The sequence below is a fragment of the Ixodes scapularis genome, unplaced genomic scaffold (assembly GCF_016920785.2).
Source record: "Ixodes scapularis isolate PalLabHiFi unplaced genomic scaffold, ASM1692078v2 PGA_scaffold9__187_contigs__length_104089568, whole genome shotgun sequence".
Taxonomy (NCBI): Eukaryota; Metazoa; Arthropoda; class Arachnida; order Ixodida; family Ixodidae; genus Ixodes; species Ixodes scapularis.
Window position 1 is genome coordinate 65224177 of NW_024609884.1, and position 14318 is coordinate 65238494.

General features: G+C 48.6%; 1 protein-coding gene across 1 annotated transcript; it reads left to right on the forward strand.

Moving 5' to 3' along the window:
• The first annotated feature begins 274 nt into the window (after window positions 1-274).
• Window positions 275-7675, forward strand: LOC115309708. The gene is made up of 3 exons (XM_040220059.3): window positions 275-303; window positions 6326-6443; window positions 6552-7675. The coding sequence occupies exons 2-3, from the start codon at window positions 6326-6328 to the stop codon at window positions 7034-7036; spliced, it is 603 nt and encodes a 200-aa protein (XP_040075993.1). The 5' UTR covers window positions 275-303; the 3' UTR covers window positions 7037-7675.
• The last annotated feature ends 6643 nt before the right edge of the window (window positions 7676-14318 follow it).

A 14318-nucleotide genomic window follows, 5' to 3' on the forward strand; every position in this document is an offset into this window, starting at 1 on the left:
TAAAAATTAGGACTTTGAGGCGTGGCTGTATTTTGAAGTTTGTATTTGGTGTATTTTGTAGGGAGAAAAAGTTGGAAATAATTGCGGCCCCTTAACGATAATCGACCAACGCAGAAAAGTTTTGCGCATGATTCCGCGTTCATGACGCGCACGTTAGCGCTCCTCGTGCACCGAAAATTTCTCGAAGCGGGAGTGGCGGGAGCGCGAGTGACTCTTTGCGCTCCGTGACATCACGTAAACAAACAAGATGGCTGCGCTGCTGTTGAGACCGCAGGTCGAGACCGTCGAGATACCGTAAGTGCCGTAAGTTTGATCGCTTTTCGAGCCTTTGCTTTGTTCTCCGGAGACTTCAACCGATAGAACTCGGAAAGGCTCACTCTCGACAAGGGATTGACCTCGCCTTCCGCGAGGTTTTAGAAGAAACTTTGTCCGACCGCAGAGTTAAACGGACACTGACAGGGTATTTATGCTCGCCGAGGTTTTTAGTTGTACAGTTGTACACTTCCTTTGATTTCCTCCTCTCAATACTCTGACTGACTGACTTAGTTGTACATACGTGACATATGAGAGCCCAACTGCCCAGAACAGAATTTGCTGCTCGAAATTTGGTTTCTTTCTGCCCGAAAACCGCCGATCAAGAACTGGCCGGTTCTAGTCTCGCTCACTCTCTTTTCCGCGGTCACGGGCCGTTTTCTAAGGTATCGATGCGACCACCAAATTTAATCAGAGTCGTGGGTCACTGAAGGCTCACACTCAATATTAAAAATAGAAAAAAATATGAAACCCATTTTTTGTGGCTTCTAAAAAGCTGCAAATACGTTGATTGAAAAAAAAAGTTCCACAGAAAACCGGAAGCATTCTGTGCGTTCGTCGTTTCGCGTATCGTGGGACTCGCGGGGACGGCGATGGCAGCGGACGACGGGCGTGGGACCTCGATTTCAGAACTGTTGTTCGCGGTACCGGCGAATTCTGTCTACCTTTAAAATAGAAATTTGGAACTGATCAAAAGAATTGGTATTCATCCCGTACGACACGCCCGACCACCAAGCCGATTTGCACGAAGACGTCGCCGAGCCATTGCTCCCTTCTCGTGGCTGAAGACATCGCTCGCGCAAACGTCAAGCACGAGTGTCTACTTCGAGTTGAATATGCACGCGTACGATTTCTTTGCTAGGTGCGAATGTCGCCAATGCGTGGTGCTTCCCGACTTCGACCCGAAAGTGCTTTTGCTAGAAGAAAATCGACAGCAAACTACCGGCTGAATTATTACCATACCAGTAAAAGAGTGGCTCGACTCCCGCGGCATCAGAGTATATGGAACCACCAACTGTTGTCTTTGCCAAACAACTGAAACGTTCACGCACGCTTTCGTTTTATGTGTAGACGCTGTCTTTTTTTGGGACGTTTTCAAAAGGACACTGAAAAAGGACTTTGAAGTGGTTGAAAAAAAATTTTCGGTACTTACATTTTGCCGAAAGCCTGGATACAATCCAAGATGTTTTAGTTGTACTAGGACTTTATGCGGAGGGCAAGTTCGTCTGCTCCGTGCGCAGGGGGTAGCGGTGACGTCAGAACCCCGAGCCCTGATTGGCTGATCGCGACCCCCTATCTGAGCGTCGTCTGCTCCTTTGCAACGTCGTCTGCATCTGTCTTACCTTTCCTGCGACTTTCGAAAGTGCAGAGGCCAGGTTCACAAAACGATCTTACGCCAAAAATATGCGTAAGACAAAACTGGAAAACAAATTCGTATTCACGAAACTAAGTTTTCGTAAGTTTTGCGCAGGTTACGACGAAATCCTACGACAGCTCCGAAGCTGTCTTACGCACTTCTTACGATCAAATCAGCATGGCCGACAGCGTCGCGGTCGCGACGACCAACGAACGTTTATTTTTCTACGTGCGCTTCTCACACGTCCCGACTTCAAGCTGCAAGAAAAAAGTAAAAAGTACTTCAAACAGACCACGACGAACAAGAACGCTGGATCCACAAACATCCGGGAAAAGCTCCAACGGCCACGATTCCACCGACAACGACAAAGCGAGCACGGCAGATAGGCCTAGCAAACACTCCGACTCGGCGACCGTCTGCCCACGACCGGCTGGCGTGCTGAATGGAATATGCCCGCGCGACCCTTGTGAACCCTTCCTGTCTTATACTTTGATCGCTGACCTCAGTTCGCTTTGACTAGCAGACGTAAAGCAGACGACGTTAACTGCACCAACCCGCCGACACCGTTAAAGAGTGAGGAGTCTCGCCGCACACGAAAGGAGGGAAAAAGTATTTGGGAGGGAACTTGCGGACACTAACCACCCTCACTCTCAATTCTTAGCAAACAAACCTCGGCGCCTCGGGACACCTCGCCAGTGAGTCCTTTGACTTCTCTCCTTGATGCGCGTCTGCTAGTTGTTAGACAAAAACAATGTACCGCTCGAGTTATTTCGTCTGCCCTGTTTGAAAGGCGAAATTGAGCTCGCTCGACTTCCGAAAGTCGCAGGAAAGGTAAGAAGACGCAGACGACGTTGCGAGCAGACGACGTTGCAAAGGAGCAGATGACGCTCAGATAAGGGGTCGCGGTCAGCCAATCAGGGCTCGGCGTTCTGACGTCACCGCTACTTCCTTTCTCATGCACAGAAGACGAAAATGAGCCCACTTGCGAGGCGTATAGCTTATGGAAGACGCGAAAAGTAGATACCGAAGCGGGAGCTGCAAAGCCCTCCTGGGTAAATTTTAAACACATAGCAATTCAAGTTGGCCACAACGTACTCGCATGCCAAGAGAACGATGAATGGAAAGAAATAGTTAAAAACCTCAGTCAGTCGCCAGATATTATATAACAGGCAACTACTCGTGGAGAACATATTATCGTAGCAAGATGTCACCCTTGCTAAGGTCACACAGGCGCCCTACCACCTTAGTTAATTTACGTATCGCTTGCTTAAAAGTTTTTGCGTCAATGACAAAAATCGTCACCTGTATATATCGTACATAATTTGTACAAAATTGAACACTGTTGATATTGTGTAAATAGATGTAAACAAATGTTTCAAAAAAAGAAAAAAAAAAGCCCTAGTAGCTCAGTGGGAAAGACGTCCGCTTCACACGCAGTAGGACCAAGTTCAATCCCTCGTGAAACTTTTTTTTTTTTTTTTTTTTTTTCAGATATTTTTTGATGTTGAAATATCTTTTTTTTTTTTTTTACAATTATCACTGAAGAAACAAACACAAAAAATAACAAACAAATGTTGTGGACGACACTCCGCTGAATTAAATTGTATGGGATTTCCTTTTGACACCTGCTAACTCAATGTAATCACTTTCCACAAAATGCAAGGAGCATATAAATCAGGTAGCATCCGCTTTCCGAGGTGCCCGAATATGTTCTACAGGAATTGCAGCCAGCCATTGGTCCCGATCCCGTTGATCTTTCGGAAACTCTGTTGCACAATGCCCCCTTTTTTTCGGACGCAGGACATGTGAGCCAGCTCTTCATGCAACATCTTGGGTGTATTCTTTTCGGAGCCGATCATGGAAATTCACCACGGGCACTCACTACTCATCTCCAACTCCTCAATGTACAAAACAACTCATCTTGGAGTACAGAACAACGAGCGGAACAAACATAACTGCAAAAGAATTGCACGGCGAACAGTTCCCGTACGCCGCATGTCATGTCGTCTGCTACGGAGAGGAGAAAAAAAAAAAAAAAATGCACGTCGGGTGTAGCCACGTGACTTCGCCACTCACTCTCTTCTCTCCACTTCTCCGACCTCCGTCGGGTTTCGGTTTCGAGCAGTTGTGTCTTTTGGCTTTATTAAAAAAATATGCTACTCTGTTGCAAAATATTAATTGAGTAGTCCTCCGACACCATAATGAAGCGCCTGGCAAAAAATGGAAAAAAAATTTTGGGGGGTGTCAGTGTCCCTTTAACAATCTTGATACACCTTTCCAAAAAACACTCGACCCCAGGGGCAACAAACTGTTTTCGAGGCAGCATTGTTTTAAGGCTAGAATCTCACCGGCGTCCCTCCTAACCCTAACCGCGCAGCGTGCGTAGGCGCAGTTTCAAACGCTGCTGGCGGCTAAATTCTCGTCTTTTCCTGCTATATTTTGTTTCATGGTACATGCATTTTCCCAAGGACATTGAGAAAGGATTGTACCATGTTTGAAAAAAAAGCAAAACAAAAAAACTTAACTATTTTTTTTGGGTACACGCGCGACAGAACGAATAGGCCTCCTGCGCTGAAGCTTTGAACAAACAGTAGCGCCCTCATTTTGGGTAGTACAAGCTCACCTGATTGAGCGTGGCACTACTTATGGAACGTTAGTTGATCTTTTTTAATTCTGTGTGGTGCTGAAGAACGAAAAAACATTTTTGGACGCCAGAAATGGGCCTGACTCATTGTTGCAAGACAATCGAAAGTGCCAAATTCATGACACCACCGCTAGGGCACGCATCTCTTATATCTGGGTGGTGACGTCAGAACACCTGTGTCGCGACGCTTTCATTTTGTTTTCATTTTCATGTCTACTTTGGAATGCGTGAAACGGCATCTCTTGGCTTACGCTCTTAGCGTCTTAGCTTTGACGGCGTTCGAATTTTTGTTGTTTCTTTGTATTTTTCTCGTGATCTCGCACTCCGCACCAGAGCAGGCACGCTTCTGCATGCGTGACAGTTTGAGACGCTAAAATTTGTACTACCCAAAACAAGTCCTAACAAGTCCCTTTTCGCAGCACCCCCTGGGCAATGCAGGAGGCCTATGGGACTGGAATGTATAGTCCTAGTTATTTGTGTTCTTTTATTACGATAAGTTTTGACGGCGCCACGGGATTCGCCGCATGTGAAATGACAAAACGCTTTGCTGTCAAAAATGAATTGCAAGAGAAGAGGGTTGAAAGGCATGCATTTTTCACGCTCACAAATAACGTGATGGACAGGACAGGGACATACAATCGAGGAAGTGTCAACATTTGAACAATATATCGTACGTAAGTACCACACGATGCAGCATTATCCGAAAAGAATTTGAGAAAGATCTCAAATAACACAGTCACAGTTGACGACAGTCACATCTTGACGATCGGTCGGAATCCGAGATGACTTCGTTTTGGGGCACGTTTTTGGGAGAGCTTCCTTTTTTCCTAACTGCACCAAGGCAAAGGAACGAACGCGACTGACCCGTTTCCCACCCCAACCTGGACAACTATTTTTGGAGAGGACTGAGGATTCTACGCGGATTATCTTTAAGAGGGGGAAAAACAATGTTCGCAAAATCGTGTCGAGGGTCGTTCGACATCCTTCACCTTCTTCGTTTCCCGTAAATGTAAAGCAGAAAAACCTTGAATGGCAGGCACTTACCAGCCTCATTTCTCACAATGGAAGATAACACAGAAAGAGTATGCAGCACGCATAAAAAAAAACATTAAGTGGAAACTTCCAAGAGGGGCGAGAAAACGTTGAATGTGCAAAACCACAAAAACGTAGGTAGAGAATCGCGCTGAGCGGGTTTTCACAGTCCAAGAGAGTGGCAGAAAATTTCTAGCTAATGGCGCGAAAGCCGCACCAGCCGCATCAGCATCAGCAACATGGCGGCGGCCTAGGAGTGATTTTTGGAAAGGTGTATAGGGTCCGATCCCCCCCTGGCGTTCTATGGGCCCCGGCCTCGAACAAAGGCGGCGGAGTTAAAGTGGCTTTAAGGACCCTTTCCCTCTCACGTCCTCTGGGCTCCAAATCCGGACAGAGCAGAACTATTTTCGGGTTTACATACGGGGTCCGATCCCCCGACGTTCTATGGGCCCTGGCCTCCAACAAAGGCGCGGCGGAGTTAAAGTGGCTTTAAGGACCCATTCCCGCTCACGTTCTATGGGCTCCGGCTCCAGACACAGCAGGACTATTTTTGGTTTACAATAGGGTCCGATCCCCCTTGTTCTATGGGCCCCGGCCCCGAACAGAGGCGGCGATCTTAAGCTATTTCCGGCGTCCCCGCTCGCGTCTTGGCTTTGAACGACGCAACAAATTCTTAGGCAGCCACAAGGGCCACTCAATTAGCCACTCTTGGCACCTTTAAGCGCGAAACACATGTACGACGAAACCTTCCGATCCGACGTGCGGACTGCCGGACTGACCTTGGGGGGGGAGAGGGTTTTCGTAGCATCGGAGAGCGTTGAAAACCCTCGCCTCCGACCGTCGTATTGCGCGGTCGGACGTCGGATCGGACGGTTTCGTCGTACATGTGTTTCGCGCATTATTCCTCACGTTCGATAACGGAGATCAGTGCGGCCGTAATCGTTTCTAAACCGTTATGTGACTTTCTCGGGCCTCCTCAGATGTCAACCGCCGAGATCGCGGAGCTGCAGCGAACGGTGGCGGGCATCGCTACTTCGGTAGCGGCGCTCGCCACCCGCCTCCCTCCCTTGGCCACGGAGGAGGTCGAGCTTCAACACAGTGAGCGAAGTGCCACGTCCGACCCGGACCCTTTGGGGCCCGGTGAGGAGCCCCACGCCTGGTTGGGGAGACCAACAGAGGGCCGACCCCGGGAGGGGGACCCGGCAGTCTTGGATTTTCTCCAGGAGCACTGGGGCGCTGAGAAGCGCGCTGAGCGCTGCAGGGCAGCCCTGACGAGCTTCCCCCGACCACGACTCCCGTTCGCCACGGTGCCGGAGTTGAATCCGGAAATGAAGGCCCTGGCGAAGGAGAGGAGCCGCCGCCCAGAGGGTGGCTCGGAGGTGCCCGCAAACATCACGGCGCGGGACCAGGCGCTGAAAGAGGGCCAAGATGCAGTGGCTGCGGCCATGGGGCCACTGGTGGGCCTTTTAAAAATCGGCCTCTCGGAGGAGGCAATTGAAAGGAGGACTGTAGCAGACCACTTGGGTGCAGCTGCTGCCCATCTGGGGCGGCTCTTTGCGTCACTCTCCCGCGAGCGCCGGAAGGGGGTGATCGCACGAGTCACCCCAGACCTCCGCCAGATGGTGGCCCATGACGGCGGGGAGGAAGAATCCCCCTTGCTGTTTGGAGAGGGCATCCTGGGGCAGCTCTGAACGAAGAATGAAACCATCAAGGTGCTCCGGGAAGCCCACCAACCACCCCCTCCCGCCGCGGAGCCACCAGCCAAGAGGCCCCGTGGCTCGGCTACCCCAGGGACCAGCGCTCAGAGCCGAACGGGGGCCCAGCAGCCCTTTCACAGGGGGCCCCCTTCCCGAGGGTACACGAGGGGGGCCTACCTCCACCAAGGATATTGAGGCAAGTGTAAACCCGCACCTCTTAGCGCTACCGCCCGCGGGCCGACTGGCATATTGCCGCGAGGCGTGGAAGCTACTCACTCACGATGCATGGGTCCTTCAGACAATACAGGGGTACAAGCTGGAGTTTACACAGGTACCACCTATTCAAGGGTAGCACAGCGTGCCGACCCGAGGGCAGTCAAATCAGGTCCGGGAGGCAGTGTCCGAGCTGGTCAAAAAAGGAGCAGTCTCTCGGGTACCGCCTTCCGAAGTGAAGTTCCTCTCCCCCTTCTTTGTAGTAGCAAAGAAGGACAACAAGGTGCACCCAATCCTAGATCTCAGACAACTAAACGAGTCGTTGGAACACAGCCACTTGAAGATGGAGGGGTGTCACTCGGTGAGGGATCTTACCCAACAGGGCGACTCCATGATATGTATCGACCTGAAGGACGCATACCTGTCGGTCCCTATCTGCCTCCAGGACCGCCCCTGGCTCGGCTTTCGGGAGGGGGACAGGGTCTATCGTTGGAACGTGCTACCATTTGGCCTCAGATCGGCACCGAGAGTTTTCACAAAACTACTGAAACCAGTCGCGGCCTATCTCCGGTCCAAGGGACTTCGCATCGTCATGTTCTTGGACGACATGCTTGTCATGGACCAATCGCCCTCCCTACTGGCAAACCAGGGACGTCTAATTGTGAGCCTCCTACAGAACCTGGGTTTTGCCGTAAACTTGGAGAAGTCCGTACCGACTACTACAATGGTTAAACCAGCTGAACTACGAAATTGGGGAGAAAGGAGTAAAGACGAGTGATCGCTGGACTACCAACTATTTAATAAAGATTCTTCGTTTTCCGCTCTTTGTCTACTGGCGTTGTGGCTACCTTCTCTTCTTCCTACTTGATTTTTCTGTTCCATCTCGAATACTGGTTTTCCGGAGAAATCTTTTTTCGCTTTCCTGTAGCGCAATAAATGGTGTACTAACACAGTTTTCTTCTTTATCTTCTATGGCCAAGGCCTCAAGTATTTCACGGGCGAGCTGGTCCTTGTGGTGAGCTAATATGGTACCCAGGTCGAGCTTGGCCTCGCACGTGCATGCTCGACAATGAGCGGCTAAATGCCCCGGCCCTGTTAGGGCTCTTACATTTGCTGCATGCTCACGTGCTAGATCGTTCATGCACCTTCCCGTTTGTCCAATATACGCACGCCCACATGACAGTGGTATGTTATACACTACTCCCTTTTCGCATTGGATGTACTTATTCTTATGTTTGGTGTTCCAAGTGCCGGTGTTGTTGGCCTCCCCTAGATTAACCTTCCGGCACATGGCATATCCCTTGTTTGGTGCCGAGCACACTACTTTGACGCCCTGCCTTGTGGCGATCTTTTTCAATCTATGTGTGACTCCATGAATATACGGAACCACCGCGAAAGGTGACCTAGGAACCTTTTTTCGTGTGTTAGAGTCATTCTTTCGGCTGGATTTCTTGATGTATTGGCAGAGCTTTTCACAGATGGAGGCTAAGAAGGGTCTCGGAGACCCGGCCACATGGAGTCTGGAGATTTGGGTCTTGAAGCTTCGTCCCATCTGATGTGAACATGTTTTTTTGAGGCTAGCTGTGAGAGCTGTGGTGGCGACCCCTTGCTTTACATTTTTCTAATGTTCTGAGTCAAAGGGAAGGAACCCTTTCCCCGATCGCGTTTCGTATCTCCAACAAACGTGTTCCTTTTGGAAGTCTAAGGCCAAATCCAGAAACCTGATAGACTTATCAGGTTTCTGACACCAGCCCAGGACTTGTTGTTTCTGGGACTATCAGTAGACTCGAGACGATTGACGCTCGAGCTCCCTGGAGAGAAACTCGCCAACCTGTTGGACCACCTACTGCAGAGGTTAGAGCAACCGGGGATCACGGCCCACCAGGTTGCAAGCTTGGCGGGACAACCGAACGCGTGCCTAATGGTGCTGACAGAGGGTTCCTTTTATATCAGAAACCTTCAAACAGATTTGAGACGAGCCCTGCGGAGAGGCACGTACACCACCACTCTTACACTAGCCAGGGACACGCGGCAGGACTTAACGTGGTGGATCCAAGCACTGAGGAAGACCCCAAAGGGCCAGATCAAGACACCCCCAGTAGTGCTGCGATACATTTTGAATGATACAACTTTGGTTTCACCAACAAATTGAAAAATTTGTATGAAAGTGACAATGAAAAAATCAAAAAAATCTGAAACAGTATGGTTGGAATGCGAATGTCAAAAAAATTAATTTTACGCGAGAAAAAAATATTTTAGAGCGATATTGAGGACGCGAGACCCGGTTTAGTCGGTAGTCACCTCCTCTCCACTTGTTTTCTCGCTTCGCATTTCGGGCGCGTGGGGGAGAGCTGGATCGGCTTGGCCATCACTTTGAGGAGGAGACTGTATGACCATCTCGTTCAAGTTGAAAGAGTGTGTGACGGTGTCGCATGAACGCTGGAAGAAAAAGGAAAGGAAGAAGAAGATCGAGCTGGAAAAGAAAAAGAATGTCACCACGCCTCAACGGAGCCGAACATTAAAAGATATATTTCGACGACCAATCGAGCTTCGTCGCACTTGGCGCCCGAACAGGGACTCCGTAATGAGGTAAATTTATGAGGGGCACCGGCAACGTGTCAGCGAACTGTAGATGCCATTATCGGTGATCTAAAGTATCGCAACGCACTGGTCTACATGGACGACTGCATTGTTTATAGCACAACGTTCCAAGATCACCTTCGACAACTGGGAAATATTTTCGTGCGTTTTGAGGCCGCAAATCTCAAGTTCAAACCGCAGAAGTGCCATTTTTTCTGCACCAGAGTGACTTACCTTGGACATATTGTATCCCAGAAAGGTATTGCACCTGATCCAGAGAAAGTCGATGCCGTAACGCGATTCCCCGTTCCTAGAACTGCGGCTGAAGTTCAATCGCTCTTGGGACTGACGTCCTATTTCCGAAAGTTCATTTGGAACCATAGTGCCATCGCAGCCCCCTTGAGAAAGCTCCTGAAAAAAGAAGAAGCCTTCACATGGGGTGCTCCACAAGAACACGCCTTCCATGAACTGAAATCTGCCTTATGTGGACCTCCCGTCTTGAAGCACTTTTCAGAAGACTCTAAATACGGCCTCCAGGTCCACACTGATGCTTCCAGATCCGGCCTCGGCGCCATCCTCCTCCAGGAAGATGAAACTGGGGATTACAGGCCTGTTGTATACCTCAGCCGTTCTCTTCACGGAGCTGAAGAGAACTACACATCCACTGAACTTGAGGCCCTTGCAGTTAAGTGGTCCCTGGAACAGCTACGTCCCTACCTAATGGGCAGAAAGTTTCATGTTGTTACAGATCACCATGCGCTCTGCTGGGTTCTTCGTTACAAGGAGGGAAACCAACGCCTGCTCAGGTGGTCTCTTCTGCTCCAAGAATTCGACTTTGAAGTTGTGTACAAGTCTGGCGCATGTCACACTGCCCCCGATTGTCTGTCCCGTATTCCAAGCCGCTTCTGCTCAGGGGAACCTTCGAGTACCAACGGCTCGGGAGAGACTGGGAGGACCCGCACTTGCATTGTGTTTGAGGTCAAAGAGCCCAACTTAACCTCCGAGCAGAAGGAGGACCCGTTCTGTACAAAAATCTTAAAGATACTGCAGAAAAAGGGTGGTACAAAGAAACAGCAGAAGAGAGCAAGTAAACAATTTGTGCTTTTTCATGATGTATTGTACAAAAGGGATGCAGGACCAACGCATGAACGATTTGTTTTATGCTTGCCGGCGACGAAGCGAGCGGAAGTACTTCACGAATTTCATGGAAGTCGATTCGGAGCATACATGGGAATCCATCACATCCACACGGCATCGATTCTTGGTCGGTATCCAAGCGTGCGAAGGCACAGAGACACGGCACTTCGGCGTGCCAAGGAAGCTTTGAACACGCCGCCAGCCCTTCCTTTCGACGCGTTGTGCCTTTTTCCTGCGACACTGCACTTTCGTAAAATTTTCCACGTGTTCACGACGGCAAGTCTTCAAAAAAACTTTTTCGGCGAATGACGACGAACGAGTAGAAAACGTGTCCACAGCACGCTGGAAAACCGCAGCAAAGGCTAGCAAAAACGGCAAATCGTATCCCAAGCGAGTGAAGTCCGGTGGCTTCACTTGCGGGAGCGGCAAGCGCGATCCAGCAATTGTCATTGAGATCAGTGGATGCCCCCCACCGGGCCGCCGCCATGTTGCACATTTTTGGCCACTAGACACGTGACCTAGTAGTTTTACGTCTATATTTTAACAAACTACCGCGCACAGGTAATTGCTCGTCAATCTTTAATAACAGTACTGATGAGAAGTCATTTTGTTTCTTTCAAGTCCAAAATGTGCTTTTTACGAAAAACTCGGCCAGCTTTGCAACGGCTCCTCTGGATGCCGTCAGCTGCGGTGCTGTATTATGGGTTTTCATCAGAGCTAGACACTGATTTTTGGCTAGACAGTATTGAAAAAAAGTTGATCTTCACAGCCCTCGCAATACAAATATCGGCTGTTTTGTGTAAGCCTCAGCATTTGGTACAGTCAAGTGTCTAGTGGTCAAAATTGTACAGCATGACGGCAGCCCGTGGGGGTGTGGGGACACTTTTGTCTTGTAAACCAGACGAGAGATATATTTCACACTAAAGTTCTATGCAATTCTTTCCAACAGTAAGACTCGTGGTACAAACCTAATTAGTTTAAGCTGTACAGCTGGCTAATATGCTTTCTTAAAATTTAATTTTATGTTATACCTTAAGGAACGACTGAAAAGAAAAATATTTTTTTAAAAACAGACTGGTTGGGACACGCGTGGCAAAAAATAAATTGTTGACAAACATTTTTTTAGAGCAAGTTGATGGCACGAGAGGCGATTTAGTTGGTGGCCACCTCCTTTCCACTTGTTCTGTCTCTTGGCATTTTGGGCGCGTGGAGGAGAGGTGGGTCGGCTTATCCATTACGTTGAGGTGGAAAGAGTGTATGGCTATTCCGTGACGTCATGGACTTTGCGTGCAGAATTTAAAATATGATTTTTTTTTTTTTTTTTGACAGGCGTGTCCCAACCAGTTTGTTTAAAAAACACTTTTTTTTTTTTCTTCTCAGCTTCAGCTCAGGTCGCGTCTCTCGATCGGCAACAAAGCTCTTAACATTCAAATCATCTATCATCCCTCCAATCACACCACACACCCAATCACATTAATCTGGTCTCCGGCTCATGAGGGGGTCGGTGGTAGCGAGGCGGCCCACACCGCGGCCCGAGATGCAACTTGCCGGGCCAGGACATCCGGGGCGGTCGGCGTAGCCATTCTGATTGCTCACGAGCCGAGGGATCTCCCATGGCATAAGGAACCCATTCGTGGTTTCCATGACATTACCCAACACTACAGATTACAGCGCCAGATATATCCACCACCATATAAGTCACTCAACAGGTGCCAACAGGTATTATGGCGCCAACTTCAGACGAATACCCTTCCTAACCTTGCGACACTCGGACACTACCTCCCGGATCTATACAAGGTCCGATGCACCAAGTGCTATGATCCAACAAAGGAAGCCGACGAACACAACAAGGCCACGATCAAACATATATTCTGGTCCTGCCCGGGCGATCCCCCACCCTGTTCCCTCACACGACACTTGACAGAACGAGACACTCGGTGGACGACCCTGCTGCTCAGCTCCGACTGTGTTATCCAACTCGCTGCGGTCACAAGAGCCGAGCAAGTCGCCGCCCGGCCCAGTCCACTCGACCACTCTGCAGGGGCGGCACCATGCCGGCCGTAGGAGAAGGAACCCAACGTTCTGGATCTTATTGGGCTTATATAAAGTTTATTCTCTCTCTCTTTCAACGGCCCGTTAAATGCCTCTTCAGAAAGGCACTACATAGGGTAAGTATAAAATTCTTTTTTCTATATATAAAAAAAAAAAAAAAAAAAAAAAAAAAAAAAAACAGGAATGGTCAGGAAACATTATTATATAAACATCACTAGTTACCAAGCTTGAGGGCAGGCTATTCCAATGTGATATGCCTGATGGAAAAGCCGAGCGCTTAAATGTTTTTTTTTTTTTTCTTTCTTTCTTTTTCTTTTTGCTTAAAATGGGTTTCACTTGGCATGGGTAATCAAGGCTAGAGGAAATTTGATGGGCCAGAAAAATAAAAGCTTGGGGAGACCACAGGTTACAGTAGAATCTGCATGCAAGAGGTGATGACACAGTCGCTCTAAAGTGCTTTAAAAGGAGGTTTTTGTATATATATATATATATATATATATATATATATATATATATATATATATATATATATATATATATATATAAATAACGGGCATGGTGGCGGGAGGCCGAAGGCGTGGGTATAAAACAGAAAAAAAAAAACCTTAGTGAAAAACAGCAACAACGGACGATTTAATCTTCGACGTTTCGGCCGGAGTCCGGCCTTCGTCAGGAAGCATGCATGCATGCAACATTTCCCTGTGGAATATTATAGTAACTCTATAAATGATCTGTAGGGAAAGGCTCCAAGTATTTCGGCTACTTCGAAACGTGGTGGTTCGATAAGGCCACATTGCTGGCAACGATTTGTTATGTATAAAAAACTTTAAAAGAAGCAGGAAAGCCTTGCCCGTCCTAGTTCTCGGTACGCAATGCGTAAAAATGAATGATGTTGGCGACCCTTTAGGAACAACTCAAACTTATTCCGGTGAAATTAATGCGCCTAACCTATCGCCTGCTTTAATGCGAAGGCGTTAATTGTCCCATGGAACGGAGCCGCGTTGTCCAATATCGAGAAAAAGGCAGAAAAATTCTCTCTGCGCCGTAACCGCGAAAAAACGACAGAGAAATTCTTTCCACGGAACGGCTGTTAAATTGATACGACGAGACTTGTGCGCCGGATAGTTCCAAGGAACGCCAGCCCACACGCCTGGCGCTGCTGCCTCACACCCGCCAGTGTTGCCATTTAAGCGATTTTGTCGCTAGATTTTGCAATTTTTTATACATTTAGTGACAATTTTTTTTAATATTTAGCGGCTAGTGACTTTTTTAGCGACTTTGGTGTTCAATCATA